This window comes from Mirounga leonina, unplaced genomic scaffold (genome assembly GCF_011800145.1).
Source record: "Mirounga leonina isolate KUSES-001 unplaced genomic scaffold, KU_Mleo_1.0 Mir_173, whole genome shotgun sequence".
In the NCBI taxonomy this organism is placed as follows: Eukaryota; Metazoa; Chordata; class Mammalia; order Carnivora; family Phocidae; genus Mirounga; species Mirounga leonina.
The window spans coordinates 65,225,823-65,250,722 of NW_023270447.1; the positions used below are offsets into that span (position 1 = coordinate 65,225,823).

The 24,900-nt window shown below is 48.6% G+C and overlaps 1 protein-coding gene across 1 annotated transcript in view; it reads left to right on the forward strand.

Annotated features, from left to right (window-relative positions):
- Positions 1–334: 334 nt before the first annotated feature.
- The window catches only part of INPP5B (inositol polyphosphate-5-phosphatase B), a 47,323-nt gene continuing 22,757 nt past the window's right edge, over positions 335–24,900 (forward strand). Inside the window, 9 exon segments of the mRNA XM_035019039.1 lie at positions 335–397; positions 1,112–1,194; positions 1,578–1,669; positions 3,191–3,288; positions 3,405–3,434; positions 4,634–4,744; positions 9,262–9,447; positions 9,450–9,547; positions 9,549–9,645. Of these exon segments, the coding sequence (XP_034874930.1) occupies positions 1,138–1,194; positions 1,578–1,669; positions 3,191–3,288; positions 3,405–3,434; positions 4,634–4,744; positions 9,262–9,447; positions 9,450–9,547; positions 9,549–9,645 (769 nt within the window). The 5' untranslated portion in view covers positions 335–397; positions 1,112–1,137.

The window sequence follows — 24,900 nt, forward strand, 5'->3', positions numbered from 1 at the left end:
CCAGAGCTGGCCAGCGTGGATGGGAGTTGAGGATGGAATAGAGGAGAAAATGAAAATGCATTCTTTTTTCCCTTAAGGCAGACGTGGCCATCTTCCTTCCGTGCCCTGGGCGAGGAGCTCTGGCCCCATGACTTGGAGGGCTGGGGTGGAAGTTAGATCATTCACTAAGAAAACCTTTCTGGAATCGGGAGCCCAGCGTAGCCCAGGACCTAAAGAGTTAATGGGGGTGGGGAGCACCCCCCCCCACACACACACACCAGCGCCCCCGTGATTGGTGCGGGCATGCTGGGACTTGCAGGCTGGCTGACCATCTTGTGGCGCAGGGGCTGCTGGGAAACGTAGTCACTAGCCGGCCAGGGCCGCGGTGTCCCACTACCCAGCAGTGACAGCTCGGGAGGTAGGTGGCAATGGCAGGGGGCTGGGAGCCGGTGCGGAGCAGGGAAGCCAGGGCAGGGCTGGGCAGGAGGGAGTGGGCAAACTGAGGGCTGAGACCCTTGTCCTGCGGCTGTCAAAACCAGACACCCCCTGGCCTGTGGCTGATGCAATGAGGCCTGCTGGGCGGGGCGGCGGGGGGCGGGGGGGCAAGGAGCAGTGGGATGTTTTTTCCTGTCTCCAAGGAAAGAGGAACAGGACTGGGGTCCTTGTCCAGGATGAGACACCGCCCTTTCTGAGAACAGGACGTTTCCCCCAAAACCCATGCAGACACACCACGGACACCTCCCAGAGAGGTGCCACCAGGACTACTACTGCTCCCCAAAAAGGGAGGCAGAGCCCTATCCCGGGGGCAGTGGGACCGTGTCTCCATCTCCAGTAATGGGACAAGGCACCCATCTTCCAACTAGTTGACAGGACCCCACTCAGAAACAACTGGATGCCCTTCCAGACAAAGGGTGGTACAACAAATTGTACATCCCTCCAGGGCCAAAGGGATGGCCCCTCTCCCTAGAAACTAAAAGGCCCATCTAAGGAGGAGGAAGAGGAGAGTCAGGCCTCCTCTACCCTCTCCCTGTACAAGGGCCCCTCCTCCCTGCCCCCCAGCCCTCTGAGGCAGCTCTATCACCTCCTGGGTAACTTGTTGACCAAAGGGGGCTCCTATCTGCTGTCTCCCCAGGGTGTGTCTGTCCAGCAGGGCCCAGCATGGACCAGTCTGTGGCGATCCAGGAGACCCTGGCTGAGGGAGAATACTGCATCATCATATCCTTCCCAGCACTGAGCTCCCAGCCCGGGCACCCTCCCTGGCCCTGGGAAGTGGAATGGACTGTGTCTATGTGTCTATCTGCTCTCCTCCCTCTCTCTGTGCCATCAGGGGAGAAGGAAACCAGTATTTACTAAGTACTTGCTCAGTGCTGGACTCTTCCCAGTGCTTTAAATACTGTTATGCTCCCAACCTACTGTGAAGTTGGGTGTTATCATCCCCATTTCACAGATAAGGAAGGATCAGAGAAGTGAAGTGACTTGCTCAAGGTCACACAGTGAATCTGGATGAGCAACGGAAGGGCAGGGAAGGTGGGCTGGGCTGGGCTGGCAGAGGCCTGGCCTGGGGTTTCGTTTTGGCTTCCCTTGACCCTACGCAGCAGGCAGTACAAGGTGTGCTGTGTGAGGGAGAAAGCAGGCAGAGCCGCCTCCTGGGACTCGTGCGCCACCGTCAGAAACGTGGCCAGGAACATGCGTAAGTGAGGGGTTTGGTCCTTGCTTGTCGAGCCTTGGGGTTATTCTTCACTGTACCCTCCAGCTGGACTTCAGCCATCCCTCTGGGGTAGAGTCTAAGTCTTCTAGATTAATTATAATAATGATACTTAACATGGTTTGAACACTATATTCTAAGCGCTTCATCATGTGTATTAGCTCATATAATCCTCAAAATCTGATGAAAAAACTCCTCAGGCATAGATGACTTAATGTACTTGTCCAGATCTTGAGTTGCGTGGTCTTTCTGCCTGGGTTCAAATCCAGGTTTTATTACTTATTTTTTTTTTTAAGATTTTTATTTATTTATTGAGAGAGAGAGAGAGAATGATAGAGAGAGAGCATGAGAGGGAGGAGGGTCAGAGGGAGAAGCAGACTCCCTGCCGCCGCCGAGCAGGGAGCTGGATGTGGGACTCGATCCTGGGACTCCAGGATCATAGACCTGAGCCGAAGGCAGTTGCTTAACAAACTGAGCCACCCAGGCGCCCCAGGTTTTATTACTTCTGAGCCACATGACCTTTTTTTCTTTTTGTTTTAGAAAGAGAGTGTGAGAGCGAGTGGGGCAGGGAGGGGCAGGGGGAGAGGGAAAGAGAATCTTTTTTTTTTTTTTAAAGATTTTGTTTATTTATTTGACAGAGAGAGGCACAGTGAGAGAGGGAACACAAGCAGGGGGAGTGGGAGAGGGAGAAGCAGGCCTCCCGCGGAGCAGGGAGCCCAATGTGGGGCTCGATGGGACCCCGACCTGAGCCGAAGGCAGACGCTTAACGACTGAGCCACCCAGGCGCCAGGAAAGAGAATCTTAAGCAGGCTCCACAAGGCCCCAGGCAGGGTTCTATCTCTGAGAGCACACCCTGAGCCAAAATCAAGAGTCCAACACTTAACCGACTGAACCATTCAGGCACCCCCTGAACCACGTGATCTTGAGCAAGCAACCTCTGTACTTCAATTTGTCCAGATTGAAGATTAGAGTGAGTTTGTACCTGTAAAATGTTTCAAACATTGTGAAGGACATAGAAAGTACCCAATAAATGTTGCTAGTAATGCCTACATATTACACAGAAGCAGAGAGAGAATGAAGACTACTTATCAAAGGTCTCAGAGCCAGAAAGTGAACCTCACGATCTCAGAGCTGGGAGGGAGGGGCATGAGACATTTTCGAATCTACCACCCTCAATTTACAGATAGCAAAACTGTGGTCAGAGAGGGAAGGGGGTGGCCGGGATTGTGCTATTGCTGTTACACACAATGGATAGATGACGCACATGTTTTACTCACAAAGCAGGGGCGCCCCCAAAATAAGACACATTCAGCTTTGAGGACCTATCCATAGAATTGCGGTCTCTGATGGGCATCGTGGACAGAGAAGGCATGAGGATTGTGTATAACTAGGCACCCCCAGCATGACCCTAGGGACCAAGGAGGGAATGTGAGCACCCAAGGCCCCCCTGATGGGCCTGAGGGACGGCCAGTGGGCCCTGTCTTCACTGCTGCTTCCTGCCCTTAGTCTCTTCATGTATATGCACCGGAGGATGGCCATTACGGGGGACGATGTCTCTTTGGACCAGATAGTGCCAGTCTCACGGGATTTTACGCTGGAAGAAGGTGCCACAAGGGCTGGGCGGTATGAATCCCTCTTCTCTGGGTCCCTGGGTCATGTCTGCCCTTGCAGGGGCTAGGGTGCCCAATGGCTAAGGGCCTTTCCGTTTCCCTCCCCACAGTGTCCCCAGAAGGCGAACTCTACATTCTTGGTGAGTGGTCCTTTCAGCGTGAGTCCCAGCTGGGGCAGGGGGTAGAGGAGCTGCAGAGAGAAGAATGGTGTGAAGTAAGAGCACTCTGATGTCCTTCCCGTGGCAAGCACGACGCTGGAGGATCAAGCCCGCCCACCTCTCTGGCCTGGGTTCCATCATTCTCCTCCTCCTTGCTGTGCTTGGAATCCTCTGGATGGCTTCCCATCACCTCAAACATGACACCACCGAGCCCCTGCACATGCTGTTCCCTCTTCCTGAAAGCCCCTACACCTCCTTTCACTTAGCCAACTCATCCTTCAGGGCTTCAGTTCACACTTTGCTTTTTTCCAGGAAGCTTCTGTTGAGCCTCCTGAAATTGTCCAAGCCTCACTGATACCCGTTCCTTTTTCTCATCCTCGCCAGGTCTCTGTCATTCACGTTGATTTAATTATCGGTGGTGAACCAGTTTAATGCTTACCTCCTTTGCCAGACTATAGTAATGGCGGTGGTAATAACAACAGAAATGAATGTTTAATCCCTGGTCGTCTTGTGCCAGGCACTGTGCTAAGAGCTTTATAGGCATCATATGCTGCTTTCCTCACAACTCCATGAGGTTATCAATGCTCTCATCCCTATTTTATGGAAGAGGTAACCGAGGCCCAGGGAAATTAAGTAACTTAGTAAGTGGTGGAACCAGGTTTCAAACCCAGAATCCAGACACTGGAGCCCACCCTCTTGATCACGGTGCTGGATTGCTCCTACTCACTTATTAGTTCAGCACATTTGTGGGTGCTCACCATGAGCCCGCAGACAGGCTGTGTCCATTCTCTTCACCATGGTATTCCCAGGACCTCGCTCATGCCTGTCATAGTCAGGTGGACCATGGATAGACAGATAGCTGCTCTTGTCTGCCTCCATGTGCTTTTCCTTCTGCTCGAGGAGGGAGAGACCACAGGTTAGAGAACTTATTCTCTCCCAGCCCCATCTAAGACTCTTGTGGCAAGGCTTCCTGACTGTTAGAACCTTGGTCCACCCCCTCCGTGGAGCGAGGAGGATGTTCATTTGTAGCTCCGGGTACAGAGATTCCCTTATGGCCCAGTAGCAGCCTTGGGTGAACTGCTTTATGGCCGAAGGAGCCTTGGGATCTCCATTCTGGGGCCGCGAGCCTTAGCACTTGGTTCCTGGAGGCCAAGGTCTCAATTCCCACCTCCTCTGTGCAGGCTCAGATGTGACCGTCCAACTGGACACAGCGGAGCTCAGCCTCGTGTTCCAGCTGCCCTTTGGTTCACACACCAGGATGTTCCTCCAAGAAGTTGCCAGGGCCTGTCCAGGTAGGTAAGACCCCAAGTTCTCTGGGGTGGGGGCGTTGGCTGTGCACTGACCTACCCTGCTGCCAGTTGACTTTCCACCCTTTGGCCTCACACTCCACAGTTTCTGTGCCCTCTCAAACCTGCTGGCCTGAAGCCACAGTGCCCTCAGGCTGTGAGCCAACCACCTGTTTGCATTTCTGGTTTCCCATTTCCAGACCTGAGTTTTAACTCCAGCAGAGCCCCCTTTGTCCTCCTGGTTCTGGGCAGGGCTGCACAGGATAGGCTGTGATTCTGATGTAGAATCTTTTACAAGTTAGCTGGGTCTGTAGCTTCTAGAGGCCCATCTTTCCTGTCTCTGGCAACCACAGATGGGACCAAGAGAAGTCTGGCACATGGGCTCTCCTGCCCTTGAACCCTGCTCTCTCTCCCACTGCAGCTGAGGAAAGAGTCTAGCTTTGGCTTAGCAGTGAGAGGTTAGTGGCTTCTGGGGCAGAATTTGTTTGGATCAGGATTTCAGCCAGGCAGGTAAAGGAGAGTTTTTACAGAACAGAGGATTAGCCACAGAACATGCAAATCCGAGCCACCAGGTGCTGGGCTTAGGTGTTACCCAACACTGTTACTTGTTTCCTTTCCAGCCAGCACCTTGTCTCTGTGGGAATGGGGCAGGGGGTGCCTCCCTCCCATCGTGGTCTCACCATAGAGACTGAACCTCCAGGCGCTCCAACTTAGCTACCTGGTGTGCCAGGAAGGAGACTGGCTTTGGGTGCAACCTGGCATATGTGGGAAAAGGAAGTAGAAACAAGATTACAGAGCCTTGAATGCCTGGTTAAGGGGTTTAAAGTTTATTCTATGAGCGGGGGGAAATTTGTCTCCAAAGCTTCAACTCATAAGGATAACTCATCTTACGATTATTATTAGTAGATGTACGAGGGGTAACAATAGTAAACAAGCAAAGAGCATGGACCTTGAAGCTACACAGCCCCCTTGCCTTTGAAACTATCTTTGCTGATCCCTAGCTGTGTGTGACTTGGGGCAAACCACCTTTCACCTCTCTGAACCTTGGCTTGTAGATTTGTGCATGTAAAGAATATCTTCCTCACGGAGTTGTGAGGGTTAAATGGCATAACACATGTGAGAGTGCCCAGCACATAGTAGGAGCTCAGAAACTGTTTCTACCTTCTGTACAAGAGGGTCCATAACTTAGCTAACGTTCATTGTTGACGCAGTGTGTGTTTGACCCCGTTCTAGGAACTTTTCACACATTATATTGTTTTCCTTACTGCAGCCTTACAAGGTAGGTATCAGCAACCTCTCCATTTTACAGATCAGGAACCTGAGGCTCAGAGAGTTTAAGTGTCTTGCTTGAGGTCACAGCTGGTGAACCCATGGAGCCAGGATAAGACAGGACTAGATAGTCTCCTCCAGAGCTTGAGCTCTTATGGGTTTTGTTTGCCTGTTTGTTTGTTTTACAGGATTTATTTATTTATTTGAGAGGAGAGAGCACGAGCAGGGGAAGGGGTGAGGGGTAGGAGGAACGGAGGGAGAGGGACAAGGGACCAGCAAACTCCCCACTGAGCACGAAGCCCGTTGTGGGGCTCCATCGGGGCTCCATCCCATGACCCTGAGATCATGACCTGAGCCCAAGTCAGACGCTTAACTGACTGAGCCACCCAAGTGCCCCGAGCTCCTGTGTTTCGATGCAGAATCTTTTATAAGTGCTTTCTAAGCTTATGCCACCTTATCCCATATAAACGGTTCTGTGAGGAAAGACTTCGGCGGAGGTGATGTGTAAGCTGAGAGCTGAAAGATGAATGAGGTTTCTCCCAGGCAGGCAACAAGGGGGAAAGGGCTGTCAGAGGGAAGAGCAGGTTGTTGGGTGGGATTGAACTTGGGGTAGGAAGATGTGGAAGGAGCTGAGCCAGGAGAGGCCAGCAAAGACAGCTGAGGAAGGGTCTTGGACTTTGCCCTCCAGCTCGGGGAGCTATAGGAGTTTTAAACAAAGGAATGACAAGGTAGATTTGCATGTAGGAAAAGTTCCTCTGGCAACTGGTGCGGAAGGGGGAGAGCCTGGGGCAGGGAGGTCAATGGAAGTGTATTGCAAGGGTTCGGGTGTAAAAATTTAGGCTTGGAGGGGCGCTGGGTAGCTCAGTCAGTTGAGTGCCTGGCTCTTGGATTTCAGCTCAGGTCGTGATCTCAGCGTTGTGGGATCAAGCCCCAGGTCGGGCTCCACACTCAGTGCGCAGTCTCCTTAAGATTTTCTCTCCCTCTGCCCCTCCCCGCCTCAAATAAATAAATCTTTTTTTTTTTTTAAAGATTTTATTTATTTATTTGAGACAGAGAGAATGAGAGAGAGAGAGCACATGAGAGGGAGGAGGGTCAGAGGCAGAAGCAGGCTCCCCGCCGAGCAGGGAGCCCGATGCGGGACTCAATCCAGGGACTCCAGGATCATGACCTGAGCCGAAGGCAGTCGCTTAACCAACTGAGCCACCCAGGCGCCCCTCAAATAAATAAATCTTTTTTTTTTTTTAAAGATTTTATTTATTTATTTGAGAGAGAGAATGAGATAGAGAGAGAGAGCATGAGACGGGGGAGGGTCAGAGGGAGAAGCAGACTCCCCGCCGAGCAGGGAGCCCGATGCGGGACTCGATCCTGGGACTCCAGGATCATGACCTGAGCCGAAGGCAGTCGCTTAACCAACTGAGCCACCCAGGCGCCCCTCAAATAAATAAATCTTAAAAAAAAAAAAACAACCCACAAAACTGAGGCTCAAGCTAGGGCCTGGTAATAGGGATGGGGAGGAGAGGGTACACTGGAGAACTCAAACTGAAGGAATGAAGGTGCCCCGGGGGCAGTGAGTTTGGGTTGTGTTCACATCTTTACCCCCAGTGGTTAGGACGGTGCCTGGCACCTAGTAGATACTTCATGGATATGTGTTGAATGGAAGAACAAGCTTGAGGCCAGCTGTGAGGATGCAGAGAGAGGAATCAAGGATGACTTCCCTCTTTTAGGCTTAAGTGTGTGTCTATCGGTTGTCTTCCCTACTCTGCCTTCTGGGGCCCACACTTGGGACAACCAGCAGGAACCTGCACTGAATCAAGTTCTTCTCTGAGTAGTCGTCCGGATGTGGACTTCCTCAGGGAGGGGCCCGGGTAAGAGGGGACTCTCACTGCTGAAGACTCTTAGGTGTCTACCAGCCCAACCCTTGCATTTTACAGATAAAGGGACTGGAGTCCAGGATGAGGTGTGAGGTGAAAGGTGAAAGGAAATAGGTTTTCTCCACCCAGTCCTTGGTGGGTAATATGCAGCACAACCAAAAGGTCAGGGAGTAGAAGTACCTTGGTCAAGAGACCACAGTTAGAGAAAAGAAGTAGCTAACCCGAAATGAGCACCTACTATGTCCCAGACATTTTTCTAGACATCTAGACAATGCACACCAACCATGTTCTCCTGTTCTGTCTTTTGAGCAATACTAAAGAGTAGATATCCTGTTTTATAGATGAGTAAACTGACACAGAGAAGGTAAGTAGCTTACCCAAGGTCATTCATCAATTGAAGTAATATGACAAGGTTTGGAACCCCAGGTTCTAACTCATGCCCACCGGGTCCAGAGATTTCAATTCAGATCCCAGCTCTGCCACTTCCTAGCTGTGAACGTGAACAGTATATTTTATTTCCTTAGGCCTTGGCTTTATCATTTGTACAATGGAGATATGAACCTGCCTTCCCTACTACTCCAAGAGTTTTGTGAGGATCAGATGAGGCCCAGGATGGGTTAACAGTATGTTAATGCTGAAAAGAATTTTAAAAGCTGTGTCTGGTGGTGCCACACTGGGGCCTGGAACCCAAATTTCTTCATTTATGATACCCTTGCAAATCCAATTCAGTTCGGTTAGGTTCATGCAGTTCTACAAGAGCAGGCAAAAGAGCATAGGAAACCAAAAGCGTTTGGGGCTCAGACAGACCTGGGTTTGAGTGAAAGGCGGAACCACTAGAGAATTTCTAGGAAGGAGTGGCAGTCTGCTTAAGGGGGAACCAGAGGACTTGTCTTTGAGAGGACTTGTCTTGAAGGCGTATCCCATAGCAAGCACACTGCTTTTACTTAGAGTGTGTGTTTATTTGGAGTAGTTTACAAGTTGCTGACGGAGATGATGGGCAATAAAAGCACCCAACCCACTCCCTACTACTGACAGCTATTTGAATTCCCCCGTCGCAACCTTAGACTTAAGGTCTCTGAGCTCAGCTGCCATGGGAAAATAGTTCCCTACCTCCTGAAGTTAGTTGTGAGGATTAAGGAGAGATACACCTATGAAGCACAGACACTGGCACATAGTTATCACGGAGGAGTGGCGCGGGTCTAGCCTGGAAGGTTACTTTTGTTTTCACATTTATTATTGCATTTGACTCTGAAACGCACCGAGTGCGCAGGGAGACAGGCTTAGAGACTCCCGGGAGGCTGAGCGATTTGCATACAGTCATGCTGAGGTGGAACCGGCTCTTCAAGCCCATAGCTCAGCATTCCGTCTATGTCCCCGCCACAGGTTTCGATCCTGCGACTCCGGATCCTGAGTTCCTGTGGCTGTCTCAATACAGGTGCACCCGGCCGGAGCCCGAGCCGCCCACGCCGCTCGGTTGGAACTCGCCTCCAGGCACCGGGCCGCCGTGCGCCGGGATTGGCGGAGGCAGGTATCCGTCTCGAAACGGGTGGTGGGGATTGGAGAAAGTGCGGCTACGGGGGCGGGCACCTTTCTGTTTAGGGGCGGGGCTATGGGGAAGCTGGGCCTTCGATTGGCGGAGGTGACACGCGGGGTGGGCCCCTCTGGGGGCGGAGCGGGTGGGGCGGTGCGGGCGGCGTGATGAAGAGCTTGAAGAAGCAGGCAGGGAAATGTCTGCCGCCGCCGACTCTCGGGACTGCGACTCTGCAGGTCTTTGGAGGCCTGTGGGTGGCTGGGCTGGGGCTCTGGGCGGGGGCCGGCGGCGGGCCAGGCCCGCGGATGGGCACGGTCTGCGGTTTGGCCGGTGGACGCACGGGGCAAAGACTAAGGTCCTGGCCCTCAGGAGGCGGGGACGCTGGACTGAAGTTCCGTGGGGATGTTATTCTTAGCCGGAGTGGTGAGGGCAGGCGGATGGCTGTGTGGTACTCAGGAATCTGGGAGGCTGGGGTTGTAGTGAAACTCCGTTCCTGACTCGCTGTGTGACCTGGGGCCAGTCGCTGCCCCTTTCTGAGCCTCAGTTTCTCCATCCTGACCTTCCGTGTTTGGCTTGTGTTGGGGGTGCGCTCTCCTTGATGGTGCCTTGCTTTGGGCAAGGAAGGGTGTGTGTATTGGGGCCGCCTGGCTCTCTTGTCGGTCTTCGGCCCGTGTGATAGATGGGGATGTGCGCAGACCTGGAGTCCAAGAGGGCCCTGTCCACCTTGGGACCCGAGGCCAGGATGAGGTTACAGGTGAAAGGGACTAGATTTTTTTAAACCGAGCCCTTACTGGGGAATATTGTGCAGCACAAAAGCCCAATTGTTGAGCAGGAGGTTGTTTTTTGGAAAGCGAGAGGCCCAGGGCTGAAGTGTGCGTCAGTCTGGTGCTTTGGGAGGACCTGCAGACCTGGATTTTCTGCGAGGGCTCTTTGGCATGTTTTTCTCCTGGGTGTGCCCATGCGGCTCCAGTTATGTGTGAGCTTTGGCATGACCACTGGTACCCATTCGTGCCCCTTTTCTCAGCCATTTGCGAAAGATGAAGAGTCGGTCAAGTAGCTGTGTTAAGTGTGGGCCAGCACTCCGCTTGCTCTTATAAGGCTTGGAAACTATGAGGGGCTGGGGCAAGGAGGGTGGGGATAGCATATTGCACAAAGTTTGTAAAATGAGAGGAAATCGGGTGAGCAAAGGAATTCCTCAGTGCTTATACTTTTCCTTCATTGCAGCTGCCGCAAGGCGCAGTTGAGGCTCCTGATGGTGCTTATAGTTTGTGTCTTTCTTGGGCTTATCTCTTCTCACTTGAAGTACTGATCTTGAGACAGCTGTTGCTTTGGTTCCCATGACATTCTGGGCTGTGGTGCTGGGACTGGTGAGAGCCTGCGACTGAGAACAGGCCCCGTGGCCACAGAACGAGGTGGGTTGTGTTTTCTCAGCCAGCGTGCCAGCGCCAGGTTGCTGGAGTGCTTCATTCTCTAAGTGGACTGAGGTCTTCTGGGAGAAGTCAGGACAGCTCTGAAACCAGTTATCTGCCCCTGGGTGATAAATGCAAGGGATCTCAGAATCTTTCGTTTCTGTTCGAAAAACAAAACCTAGTCACATGCTGGTGAGGAATGATTGTCAAGGTTTTGTTTTTAGTTTTGTTTTAAAATGATTTGACCCCATCATAGTACCTACAGTAAGTGGGGTTATGCTATTAATTGCTAAGTTGCTCATGTTAAAATTGGTAAGAGATGGCGCCAAGCCCCCCGTTCTGTCTCTCATCTCTGTTTCCAGAGTTGCTCTGGCCTCAGAGGAGAGTCACTCTCTGGGTCTCCTCTGGATGTTCTGGATAGTCCAGGCCCAGAAACAGGTAGTGGATTTGGTTCTTCCCATATGCATATGATCAAAATACCCACTTCCTGATAGCCTGAGGAACTGACCCGAGGCAAAAGGCTGCTTTAAAATGCTACTCGTGATGCACTTCAGGAGAAACAGGGCTCCCTCAAGGAGCTGACAGTCTAACTGAGAGGGGTCTGACAGATGTGATGTTGAAATGGTTGCGGACTCTGCTGGAGGAGTGGTAACCTGTTCATCTGATTCTCTTAGGCTAAGACAAGTAGCTATCACAGGTGGGGCTTTTCTGCTTCCTCACTTATTTGTTCTTCTCTATGGAGCTTTTTCTTTCCTTAAAAAGAAATAAGGACAAATGCCTTCTTATTCCTATCCAGCAAGTGAAGGTGCTCTTATCCAGAAAACCCCTTGAGGGATCCTCCTTAGGCCTCCGTACTCACCCTGTCCTTGTGTAAAACATTCACCTGCATTTCATCCTGGGCACATGCAAAGACCTGGAGCTGTGTTCTGGAAGATTCTGAGGTATGCGCTAGGAAGGGAAAGAACTACTCAGAAGTCCCAGTGGGGCTCTTCTGGGCTGATTTAACAAAGCGGTAATAACAAACAAATTTTGGTCTTTTGAAGTGGTTTTCTTATTTCCATGGTTGATTCAAAGTGAGGCAGCTTTGTAGTAACTCAGATTTCAAATGAGATGTGCTGTGAGTACTTTTTCCCCTGAACCCAGGAAACAAAGCATTAAAGTCTGTCTGGCCTGAGAAAGGAAATGTATGCTATTTATATCTCAGGGCAGCTAAAGGGTAACCTAGATCACTAGGGTAGAAGCCAGAGAGAATGTTGGAAAAATAGCCCCTGGGATGGTCAGCTCAGGGCCCCACCCCCCGTCTTTCAATAAGTAAAATCTGTGTGACCAACATATCCTTTTAGTGTGGAGAAAAGGAATTCTCTTAGATGTTTCTGCAGGTAGGAATATGCCCGTCCTCTCTCTCTACCTTTGTGGGAAGCTCCACCTGATCCTAAGCAAATGAGTTTGAATCACTTTGTTTCTTTAAACAAAAGAGAACTGTGCTCCCTTTTTCTTCCTCCTTTTGTTGTTCCCTTCACCATTTTCCCTCTTTGTCCCATTTAACCTTGTGTTTGTTTCTAGAACAGAAGAGGCCCCCCCCCCCCAGACTTCTTTCCCTCAGAAAACAGTTTGTGTTGAAAATCTACAGTGGCAGTCTAGAGCAAGAGAAGTGACCCATAAACATTCATTTAGAAGGAGCTCTGCACAGAAAAATCCTCAGGGACGGAAGGTTCAGGAAGAGAGGCATCAATATTTATTAGAGGGAAGACAGTGTTGGAACATAGAAGCTCGCTGACTTGCATGTTTTCTTTGCTGCCTAAAATATACTGTAACAAATTTGTAGACTTTACCACCGATGATGCTTAGGTGAGCTGAAATTGGATAAATGATGAGGATTTGAACAAAGTGTGTGGCTAAGTGGCCTGATATTTTTTATTTTTATTTTCCTTATTGCACCTTGGTACAATATTAGATGTGTCTCTTGACTTTCCTCTCTTCCATCTATACAAGGAGAGCGAATGTTTGCCTCCTGAAAGGTCACCTCTGAATTATTTATTTATTTATTTAAAGATTTTACTTATTTGACAGAGAGAGAGAGAAAGAGAGCATGGGCAGGGGGAGTAGCAGGCAAAGGGAGAGGGAGAAATAGACTCTCCGCTGAGCAGGGAGCCTGATGCGGGGCTCCATCCCAGGACCCTGGGATCATGACCTGAGCTGAAGGCAGACGCTTAATGACTGAGCCACCCAGGCACCCTATTTATTTATTTATTTAAATATTTTTTATTTATTTGAGAGAGAGAGCACGAGTTGGGGGGAGGGCTGAGGGAGAGGGACAAGCAGACTCCCCGCTGAGCGCAGAGCTGGATCCCAGGACTCCGAGATCATGACCTGAGCCAAAGTTAGATATTTAACCGACTGAGACACTCAGGAGACCCTTTATTTATTTACTTTTAAAATTTTATTTATTTATTTGAGGAGAGGGTCAGAGGGAGAAGGAGAGAGAGAACCTCTGAATTATTTAGAGGTGCTTTCGTTTGAGAAACGCATTCAGGAATTACAAATGCCCACTTCCCAGAGCTTAGAAACTGGCTGCTCTCTTCAGGGCCTATCCCAGGCTGGTTTCTTCCAGGTAACTACTCATCATCTTCCTTCTGCCCTCCCTCCGGTTTCTTTTCTGTTAATACAGTCACTAAAAACCTTGGTCATCCTGGACTCTTCCCTCTCCTCTTCTAATAACCACATTCTGTCCATTATTTTTCTGCAATTAAAAAATTTTTGGAACATTAAAAAAAAATTTTTAACTCCCATAGTTCATGTAAGTAGCCTCTGACCTGAATGAACCCAGTGGTTTCCTTACAGACCTTCCTAACCTTAAGCCCTTCTCCCTAGGGATTTCCTTAGACTCTAATTTTTATCGTACCCTACTATTTTATATGTGAACTTGAATATTGTGCCACTTCCTGGTGTCCACAGAATAAAGTTCAGATTCTTTTACATGGCAGTTCAAGTCCTGCACAGCCTGGCTTCAGCCCCCTTTTATCTTATCTAGCCTTATCTACCCCAGCTCACCTTCATTTCCTCTTCTTCAAACTTGACTGCTTATAATTTTTGGATAAAGCCCTTTGCTTTTTCATCTTTGTTGACTGCTCATTCAGCTACATTTTTATAAGCTTAAACTTGCTGTTCTTAGCATTTTTGCACTCCCCCCCCCCGCCCCCCGCCATAAATACCAGCCTGAATGCCTTGCACATCGGTAGGTGCTCAAAAATGTCTGTGGCTTTGAGGTATAGAGACCCAGGCAGTTCATCCCCTGAAGTGTTCAGTCACGTGAGCAGCTCCTGGCCCCCACCTCTCTGAGCACGCTCTGAACTCCTCTCCCCTCCCTTCCTGGTTTGCTCTTGCACACTTCTCTTTTAGTTTTATCACCAGACCACAGACAGTTCACAGAAGGTCCAGCAAAGGGAGAGCCTGGAGGGAAAAAGTCACGTCTGTCCAATAGCCTGTCACCACTACAACCTGTTGCTGTGAAGTGGTTGCACTGGAGTCTTCCTCCTTGAAAGCTGAACTGGCCATGGTTAGTCCTTGCCAACCTAAGTCAGATTTGCACAGGGTGCAGATTGGAGTTTGAATCCAGGGCTTCTTGGTTTGCAGGACATAGGAGGTGTTTTTAGAGATGTCTAAAGAAAGAAGAGAAAACGAAGAAGCACGGTTATTCGACTTTTAAGAAAGTAACAGAGCGGGCGCCTGGGTGGCTCAGTTGGTTAAGCGACTGCCTTCGGCTCAGGTCATGATCCTGGAGTCCCGGGATCGAGTCCCGCATTGGGCTCCCTGCTCGGCAGGGAGTCTGCTTCTCCCTCTGACCCTCCTCCCTCTCATGCTCTCTGTCTCTCATTCTGTCTGTCTCAAATAAATAGATAAAATCTTTATAAAAAAAAAAAAAAGAAAGTAACAGAGCTGTTTGGGTGGTGGCCAGGCTGAAATAGGAAAAATTGATTCTTTCCATTGTTTGTAATGCTGGGTGCCCTGTGTTATGGGCTTCTCTCCAGAGTTTCCTGCATTGTGTGCTGTTTACTTAGCTCGCCCCGCCTTTTTTTTTTTTTTAGACTCCATGCCCGCACATGGGGCTCAAACTCACGACCCCAAGATCAAGAGTTGCCTGCTCTTCCAACAAATAGCCAGCCAGGCACCCCTAGCTCCCCTTTATCATAGAGTGAAATCCAAACTCTACATGGTATTCAAAGTCTTACACTTTGGCCATGTATTACTAGTATATACTAACAAATCCTTTAACATAAAAATTTGTTTATAGGGCGCCTGGGTGGCTCAGTTGGTTAAGCGACTGCCTTCGGCTCAGGTCATGATCCTGGAGTCCCTGGATCGAGTCCCGCATCGGGCTCCCTGCTCGGTGAGGAGCCCGCTTCTCCCTCTAACCCTACCCCCTCTCATGTACTCCCTCTCTCTCTCTCATTCTCTCTCTCTCAAATAAATAAATAAATCTTAAAAAAAAAATTTGTTTATAAAAATGTATTACTGTGGGGGCGCCTGGGTGGCTCAGTCGTTAAGCATCTGCCTTTGGCTCAGGTCATGGTCCCAGGGTCCTGGGATCGAGCCCCTCATCGGGCTCCCTGCTCGGCGGGAAGCCTGCTTCTCCCTCTCCCACTCCCCCTGCTAGTGTTCCTGCTCTCGCTCTCTCTGTCAAATAAATAAATAAAATCTTTAAAAAAAAAAAATTAAAAAAAAATGTATTACTGTGAACTATTATTATTATTAGCAGTTACCATTTATTAAGTGCTTACTGTGGGTCAGTGGGTCTCACACTGTGCCACAAAAGTATAGTAAGAGGATGTTCTCAGATGGAGAGATTGAGGCTCCGAGAGGGTAGGTAACATGCCTGTGATCACTCACTGGTCAGTGACAGAGTTGAGAACAGAACTCAAGTTGTTGGTTTGAATCTAATGCTTGAGCCCTAATCCTTTCGTCTCCCCTAATGCTTCTCAAACAAAACTTTTCCTACTTGTTTCTACTACCCATTATGCCTTTTTTCTGAGGATACCATAATGCTATATCTTTGTACTGAAATTGTTTCTTCTGCCAGAATTGCTTTCTGAACTTCACATTTTTCTGATAGTTAATATAGTTTACTGGTTAAGAGCACAAACTCTGGACCCAGATTCCCTGGGCTTGAATCCCGGCTGCGCCATTTATTATCTGTGTGTTCCAGGGCAAGTGACTTAACCTCTTTTTTTTTTTTGGTGACTTAACCTCTTTGTGTTTACCTTCTGGTTTGTAAAGTGCAGGTAATAGCACTTACCTGTTGGAGTAGCTGTGAAGATTAAATAAATGTAGAGCATTTAAAACCATGCCTGGCATGTAGTAAGCCCTGAGTATTTGCTATGAATATTATTCACACTAGTAGTACTATCGCTGTTGTCATTAACACAGCCTGACTTGGATTCTGGATAGTTGGATCTGGATCTGTTTATCTCCCTGTCAGTTGCATGTGTCTCTTGCTGGTATGTGTTGCCGTCTGAGGCTGCCAGAGCCCAGGGCATGGCCCCCTCTGTGTACACAGCATAGTGTCACTGATAAGCATTGAACCAACTCACTCACTGCTGCCAGTTTGCATTGTCAGGTATGTTGCTCCTTTGGTTTTGCCGGTTCTTCTTGTGTGCTGGAAATGGACTGCGAAGGCCAGTGGCTGAGAAGGTAGGAAGGATCCTCTCAGACCTGTCTAGTAGACGCTCAGCAAGGGTAGGACATGGTCTCCACCCAGCAATGACAGCCACACACCCACACACCCACACACCCTGTGGACACCGTGGTGGTACTTTTGCTTTGTTATCCAGACAGACTCACAGAGTACTTATCTCTATGAGGTGATAGTTTCATTGAAGATGTGCTCATGCTTGCAGAGGGAGACACTGTGGAGTCAGGCAGATTTGGGTTTTAATGTCACTTGTGCCATTTACTGGCTTGGTTCTGTGTCCTTGGGCACATCTGCTCTCTGCTGTGGGCCTCTGTATCCTTATTTGCAAAATGAAGCCAATAATCGGAAATAACAGAGGAAGCACTTAGGACAATCCCTAGCGATTAGAGGGTACTTGATAAATGGTAGGCTTGATGATCAGAGCAGTGGAGGGTTAGGAGTGTTAGAGCTGGGGAAAAAAGTGGTAGAGGGAAGGAACTAATAGTTCCTGCACATCTGCTGTGTACCAGGCATTGTGCTAGGCTCTTGACCCACTTAGATTTCATTTGGTTATTCTTGGACTTCTCTGTCAGTTTGGTGTTGTCATCCGCATTTTACAAATGAGGAAACAAGTAATTTGCTTGAGGTTTCATACGAGGTAATGGATGGAGCCAGTGAAAGAGCCAGGTCTGTTTTATTCCAAAGCCCAAGGCTTCTTTCCCCAAACACTCTAATTTCTCATAAAGTGCCACACAAGTTCTATGGATGAGAAGGTCTTCAGAAGTCAGAGAAATGAGACCGAGGACTAGCCTGATGGCGGGAGTGGGGCTTCATGAGGGAGGGCGTAGGATTGGAGGCTGGGCTTTGCAGCAGAGGTGGCCGGCACAGAGGAGGGCCTTCCCCTGGAAGCAGGAGTGAGGGTGGCATACACGGCCGTTTTGGCTGTTTCGATCGGGCTGTTTTTAGGTGGTGGAGCCGTGAGCTGGGCGAGGACGGCCACTTTGCAAAGGGCCTCATCTTCCAGTTGGACCAGTTTGTATCTTAACCTGCAGGCCGCAGTGCAACCCTGAAAGCTTTAGAGCAGGGAGACAGGAAATCAGAGTTCAGTCTGCCCACGTCCAGACACAAAGTGGGGTAGGGAGAAGGGGGAAGATCCTGGAGTGGGAGACTCTCGCCATGACAAGTGAGAAGAGGGTGGCCTGGGGGATGGCAGCCGTGGGAACGAAGTCAAAGACATCGGTGGCCAACCGGCTCTGGGGGCCCAGCGAGAGGGGTGAGCGGATGGCAGGATTGCACACCGGGCTGGTGGGGACGGGGCTGGTGCAGGTGACAAAGGGAGAGCTCAGGGAGAGGGCCCAGCAGTCAAACGACAGCTTTACCTGGGATAGATCAACACAGAACGTCTGGTGGAAATGTAGACAGTGGTGGGACTGCGCTCAGGCAGAACTGGACAGCTCTGTTTGGAGTGGACTGTGATGACTGAGGATTCTTGTGCAAGAGAAGAGCGCGACCTAGATCTGCACTGCTCACTGTGGCGGCCACACGTATCTATTTACTTAATTTGGGTAAATAAAATAAAAAATCCAGTTTCTCGTTCGCTCTAGAAACATTTCACATGTTTCAGTGTGGCCAGTGGCTACTGTTTCAGGCAGTGGACTTGTAGAACATTTCTGCCATCTTAGCAAGTTCTGTTGGACAGCACTGGTCTAGATCTTGGGGAGTACCTACAGGTAACTAGGGGACCTGCAGGGGGAAATGGAGCAAGAGGGGGAGACAGGAGGAGCAACTGAATTAAGAAATAACGTTGCTGGGGGAAAAAAGAAAAGAAAAGAAAGAAAGAAAGAATGTTGCTGCCTCTCGGACAATTCTTGAAAGAAGTCCGGTACTTGGGATTTGGGTTAGAATTTACTTTTTTTTCCTTGTGTGATGTCCTGTGTGAGAAAAAGCCCCAACCCCAGGTCAGTGATAGGCCTGGCTACAAGACGTTGACATCGAGACCTTGCCTCCTGTCTTTGTTTTGTAGCTCTGGGCCTTCAATAGGTCTGGTTTGGCTTCTAGAGCACCTTTTGGCCTTGCAGTGAGGGAGAGGCTCCAGTTAGCCATAGGAAAAGAAGGCGGTAACCACAGAAGGCAGATACACTATTATCTCTGGTCAGTGGACGAGTCCACACTTAGAGAAGTTAGGTGATTTGCCCAGAGTCGTAGAGCTAGTGAGTGGCAGAGTCAAAAATGGAACCTGGGTCTTTGATATTGATGTATATAAATAAAATACACATTGTAACTAACTTTGAAAGTGCCTGTAAGCAAAAAGCAAAAGAAGTCCTACCATGGAGAAATGACTACTGTCGACCCTTTGGTTTCTCCCCATCCAGGCTTTCCAATGTGTATGTGTATGTGTCTATAAAATGTATAGGTATATTTAGAAGTGTGTTTTATATGAACACAGACATACACTCTAGTCCTTTCTGATGTGTGTAGCTATGTCAGGCCATGCTCTTAACTGCCATCTTCAATCCCTTATCAGCAGTTCTGAAGTCCTTAAAGCTCCAAAGACTGAAAAAATGTTTTTTGCAAGATTGGCCCAAGCTCAGTTTGGCAGTAAGACTCGCTTGAACTGACAGGAGGCTATTTATAGGCTTTATTTATCCCATCGCGTATTATTACTCCTAAGTTGCACTGTGGAAATATTAAAGTGTTTGATTCCTTGGTGTCGCCTCAGACTCTGCTGGGGGTGTTGTATTATAGGCAGCATAGGTAATGTATTAGCTTTCTAAAATCCCCCAAATCCTGGGACGCCTGGGGTGGCTCAGTCAGTGGAGCATCTGCCTTCAGCTCAGGTCGTGATCCCGGGGTCCTGGGATTGAGCCCCGCATCAGGCTCCCTGCTCCACGGGGAGTCTGCTTCTTCCTCTCCCTCTGCCCACCCCCAGCTCGTGCTCTCTCTCTCTCACTCTGCTCTCTCTATCAAACAAATAAAAATCTTTAATTAAAAACAAAAGAATTGAATTTAAATGAAAATTAATTAAAAAAAAAAAAAAAACACCCAGAAATGACACCCTGTGGCTGTTTGTTCAGTGTCTACTGGCTGCCTGATATGTTCCATAAATTGTGGTGAGCCGAGGGCCACAGAGAAAAAGGATCAACTCCTGCTTCCAAGAAGCTTGTGGTCTAGCTAAAGGAGGAAGACAAAGAGAGTTAAACACAGTTACGGTTCCATTATGATAAATGCCTTGACAGAGGCAAACCCTGGGTGTGTGAAAATACGAGGGCCAGAGGAGACCTTTTGAAGGAGGTGAATCCGGAGCTGAGTCTGCAAGGATGACTGAAATTCACCCCATGAAGGTGGGATTGGGGCGTGATTTGGATTGGGGGGGGGGGGCGGTGAGGAGGCAGCATCTAAAGAGAGAAATCGTTTTGCTGTGACTGTATGGGGGTTGGTGGTAGGAGACGGGGCTGGAAAGGGAGTCTGGGCTAATTGCAAAGGTCCTTGTACGTAATACTCAGAGGTTTTGGGGTTTATTGCACAGGTGATAGAAGTTATCGTGGGAGGGGCGCCTGGGTGGCTCAGTCGTTAAGCGTCCGCCTTCGGCTCAGGTCACGATCCCAGGGTCGTGGGATCGAGCCCCGCATCGGGATCCCTGCTCCGCAGGAAGCCTGCTTCTCCCTCTCCCACTCCCCTTGCTTGTGTTTCCCCTCTCGCTCTCTCTCTCTCTCTCTGTCAAATAAATAAATAAAATATTAAAAAAAAAAAAAAAGAAGAAGTTATAGTGGGATTGGAGGCACAGGAATGACCTGCTCAGATTTGTGTTTTCTTTGAGATGGTGGCAGAATGGACCGGAGGGGGAGATAACGGAGGCAGGGAAATCACTGAATGTGCTTTCCAGAAACAGTAAATGCCTAAACTAGGCATGACCATAGGGATAGGGAAGACGGTCAGGTATAAAAATATTTAGGAGAGAGGATTTATAGGACTTGGTGGAAAAACATGGGAAGAAAGGAAAAACCCAGATGTCCGCTGTTAGATTGGCTGACAAAGGAATGGAGGTCTGAGGTTGGAAAAAGGGCAGAGTGTGAATAGGGAAGCAGGAGAGGAGGAAGGACAGGAAGCTGTGGTCAAAAAGGAACCATGGGGCTGCCTGATGGTAAATTTGGTAAAGAGCCGCTGACAGCCAGCTTCCGTGCTAGATTCAGGGGAGAAGAGATTCCGAGAAGACTGCCCTGTGGCTGGAAATCCCCCAAATCATGCCTTAAAGTTTCCATGCACAGAGTGAGGAATGAAGATGTTCTCGTCCTTGCCGGACTGGGTCCTGCGGCAGACACGGTGATGTAGGTCTGCAGGGCAATTTTCCAGTCCATTCATGGACGGAAGCTGAATCCATAGGGACACACCACTTGTCCCCAGGAGATGTCCTTTCAGTCTGGCTGTTAGTAGGAACTGCCCCCCCAAAACAAGACCCTTAGAAAGCGCTGATATAGGAACAGAGCTCTATCCCTTAGTCCTTAATTTGCTTTGGCTCCTCATAAAGCCCCATGAGATATTTATACTGAAGTTCCTACTTTGTAGATGAAGAAACTGAGACCCAAAGAAAAGAAGGAACTTGTCACACAGGAGGATAATGGTACAACTAGGCTTCAGCTTACATTTCCTGATACTTGCATGCATTTAACACATCGAGTACTTACTATAAGCCAAGTGCTGCTCCAGGTCCCTGGGAAAGAGCATGAAGACAAGGCCCCTGCCTTCCAGAGCTTACCTTTCAGTGGACATAGGCTCCAATAAGCTGAGGAGTACTTATGAGAGGTAATATCAAATGGTATTAGTACTAAGAGGAAAAATGTAACAGGATTGTGGTTCCCAGATGGTGCCACTGTAGCTCCCCAGCACCATGCAGGGAATTCACAGGGCCACGGTGGGACATTTCAAGGTTCGGAAGGAAATACAGAGATACCTGTCAGTCTGCTGGAACACCAACCTTCTAGCTTGACGTAGTTCACAGTTTCAACGTTAGATGGTGCTGCATTCTTTTTGATGACATGGTATCTTTGCGAAGCTGGGTTTGGGGTGGTTGCTGGGATCAAAAGCAAGTACCAGGCAGAAATCAGTGTGGCACATCGTAGGTGGTGTCCCCTCGGATTCCAAGGTTTGAGAGGGTGTGCAGTACGCAGCAGGCGCACGCATCTCTTTAGTCGGTAATTGTGGTTATTTCAAATGAAATAGAAATAGTATTTTTTCCTTCTGTTTATGTGTATTCATTTTCAAACTGCTACTTAAGTTGTTAGGACTTAAGTACTTCATGATTTTATTTTGGCCCTAACTACTTGAACAGCACTGGTAGGTATTTCTTATGGCCTCGAGGCTCTTTGGAAAAAATCACTGAGATAGTAAGGGTGCTGTGAACAGAGGAATTTAGGAAGCTCTGAAGTAAGGGGATAGAGAGATGTGGGCTGGTGGGGGGCTGTTTAAAAACAATAGGGTGGCAGAGCCTCTGACAGCAGAGGCCTGAACGAAATGCAGTGAGTCATGTGGAGATCTGAAGGAAAAGCATTTCAGGTAGAGGGACCCGCAAGGGCAAAGTCCCTGACTTGGGAATGAGCTTGACGTGCTCCAGGAACAGCAGGAAGGGAGGTGTGGTCAGAGCAGACTGAGTGAGGGAGAGTGCAGTGGATGGGGGCTAGAGAGGTATGGGGGCCAGGTTACGGAGGGCCTTATCAACTCTCTCAGGGGGCCAAATTTCATTCTGAGGTGTGGGAAGCGATTCGAAAGTTTTAAGCAGAGAAGTTAATTCGTGTGGCATAGTGATACACCTTCTTTTCACTCTGGCTGCTATCTGGAAAACTAACGACAGGAGTGTGTAAGCGTGGAAGTCAAGAACAGTTAGGAAGCCGGTGTGGTGAAAAATTCCAGGTATATTTCTGAAGGTAGAACTTGGCTGAATTGCTGATGAATTAGGTGTGGGAGTAAGGGGAAAAAGGAGGAGTCACAAGTCAGTCTCAGGTTTTTATTCTGCACAGCTGGCCCAATGATGGTGCTATCTACCGAGCTGAAGAAGCCTAAGGAGGGGAAGCAGCATAGAACAACCTGGAGCTCAGGTGAAAGGTTGGAGATTGGGAGTGGTCAGCATGTAGGTGGTTTTTAAAACTGTGAGGCTAAGTGAGATCACCTGGCTGGAGAAGCGGTCTCGTGCCAGGGGCTTTGCCCGGACTCATTCCTGGGGGTGGGGCGTGGGGTGCGTGGAGAAAAAAAGGAGCCTTCAGAAACTAAGGGAAGTATTTACCGGGGGAGAGAGTGGTTTCTATCAAGAGCTGCCAAAGAAGTTGGAGTGGACTTAGCTGAAAACTGGGAACTGACCGCTGGATTTGGCAACATGAAGGTTATCAGTAACCTTAACACATCAGTTGCGGTAGAGTAGTGGGGAGTTAGGCTCCACCACTTTGAAGGGAAGAGTATTCACCTACATTCACCTATGAATTCTTCATAGGAGATTTGTCTTTTCTCCTCCATTTATTTTTATTTTTATTAAAGATTTTATTTATTTATTTATTTATTTGACAGAGAGCGCGAGAGAGCACAAGCAGGGGGAGAGCGAGAGGGAGAAGCATGCTCCCTGCAGAGCAGCGAGCCCAACGTGAGGCTCCATCCCAGGACCCTGGGATCATGACCTGAGCTGAAAGCAGTTAACCGACTTAGTCACCCAGGTGCCCCAAAGCGAAGTTTATTGAGTGATAGTAAAGTGATAGTACAAAGCTCCCGAAGAGGCAGGGGACCCAAGACGGTTGCCTCTATTTATTTTTTTATTCAATTTTTTATAGCAGTATGGATTGATGGTTATTTCTTTTATACTTGGAATTATAATCCAATATTGCTTTATTTCATTGCTCAAATTGTTCCAGCTGTGACCATTGGAGCTCTTTCAGTTGGCTTCTGTGTCCATTTGACATACCCTCATCATTGTGGGTGTTTTTATTTTGGGAGTTTTTTTTAGTACTTTGTTTTCTGGCACTAGAAGATGCTCCGTCTTGTATATTTCCTACCCCAGTCCTAAAATAACCATATCTCAAGGAGCCCCGGTTCCTTTTATTGGAGAATGGTAGTGGAAATCGAGATTGGGCATCAAAGAGTGGTCCTTGCTAGTGGTGTGTCCTTGCTTCTAGGCTCTCTTAGCTGATGGAGCAAGGAAATGTATGTGTGTATGCTTAAATGTGTGTATCTCTATATTTCTATATGTAACCATATGTATCTATATTAGGTAAACATGAACTCATGCTGATATCTCCAACTCTAACCCATTACCACATGGATCATTCTAGCCCCTTCCCCTTGTTTACCTGGAATCTCCCACTCCAACAATGAGAAACCTGGCTCCCACAATCCACTCTCCATTTTCTTAAGTGTTAAATTCCAGGATCCGTGTATAGCGGCTTCAGAATTGATAACCCATATCCCTGTGGGAAACAGCATTATCAGTCAGAGGAGAGTGCTTATGAACAGTTCATTTTGCCTTTAGTCTTACAGAGTCCACTCATTTCCAAAGCTATTTGGGTCAGCACTTTTTTCTTCTATCCCCCCTCAGTGAGGCTGTTTCATACATTTGTAATATAGTTAGATTCTTTTGTCATTTTCTCATTTCACTCCAGGATCCTTTAATCTCCAAAATGATTTTTTTTAAATTTGCATACATTACTCTGTGCTCTAAAGTTCTATGGGTTTTGAAGCCTATGGGTGGTGTCATGTATCCAACATTACAGCTTCTCACAGAATAGTTTCACTGCCCTAAAAAGTCCCCTGTGCGGCACTTACTTAATCCTTACCCACCCACTGAACACCTAGCAACCATTCATCTGTTTACCATCTCTAGAGTTGAAATCCTACAGCATGGAGCCTTTTCACAGTGAATTTCTTTCACTTAGCAAGATGTATTTAAGATTCATTCATGTTTTTCTGTGACTTGGTGACTCATTCTTTTTTATTGCTGAATAATATTTCATTATATAGATATACCATAGTTTGTTTATTCAGTCATCTATTGGAGGACATCTTGGTTGCTTTCAGTTGTTTTTTTTTTTTTTTTAAAGATTTTATTTATTTATTCGAGACAGAGAATGAGATAGAGCATGAGAGGGTCAGATGGGGAAGCAGACTCTCTGCCGAGCAGGGAGCCCGATGCGGGACTCGATCCAGGGACTCCAGGATCATGACCCGAGCCGAAGGCAGTCGCTCAACCAACTGAGCCGCCCAGGCGCCCTGCTTTCAGTTTTTGATGAGTATGAATAAAGCTGCTGTAGGGGCGCCTGAGTGGTTCAGTCAGTTAAGCGTCTGACTTTGGCTCAGGTCGTAATCTCAGGGTCCTGGGATCAAACCCTGCGTTGGGCTCTGCGCTTAGCGGCAAGTCTGCTTGTCCCTCTCCCTCTTCCTCT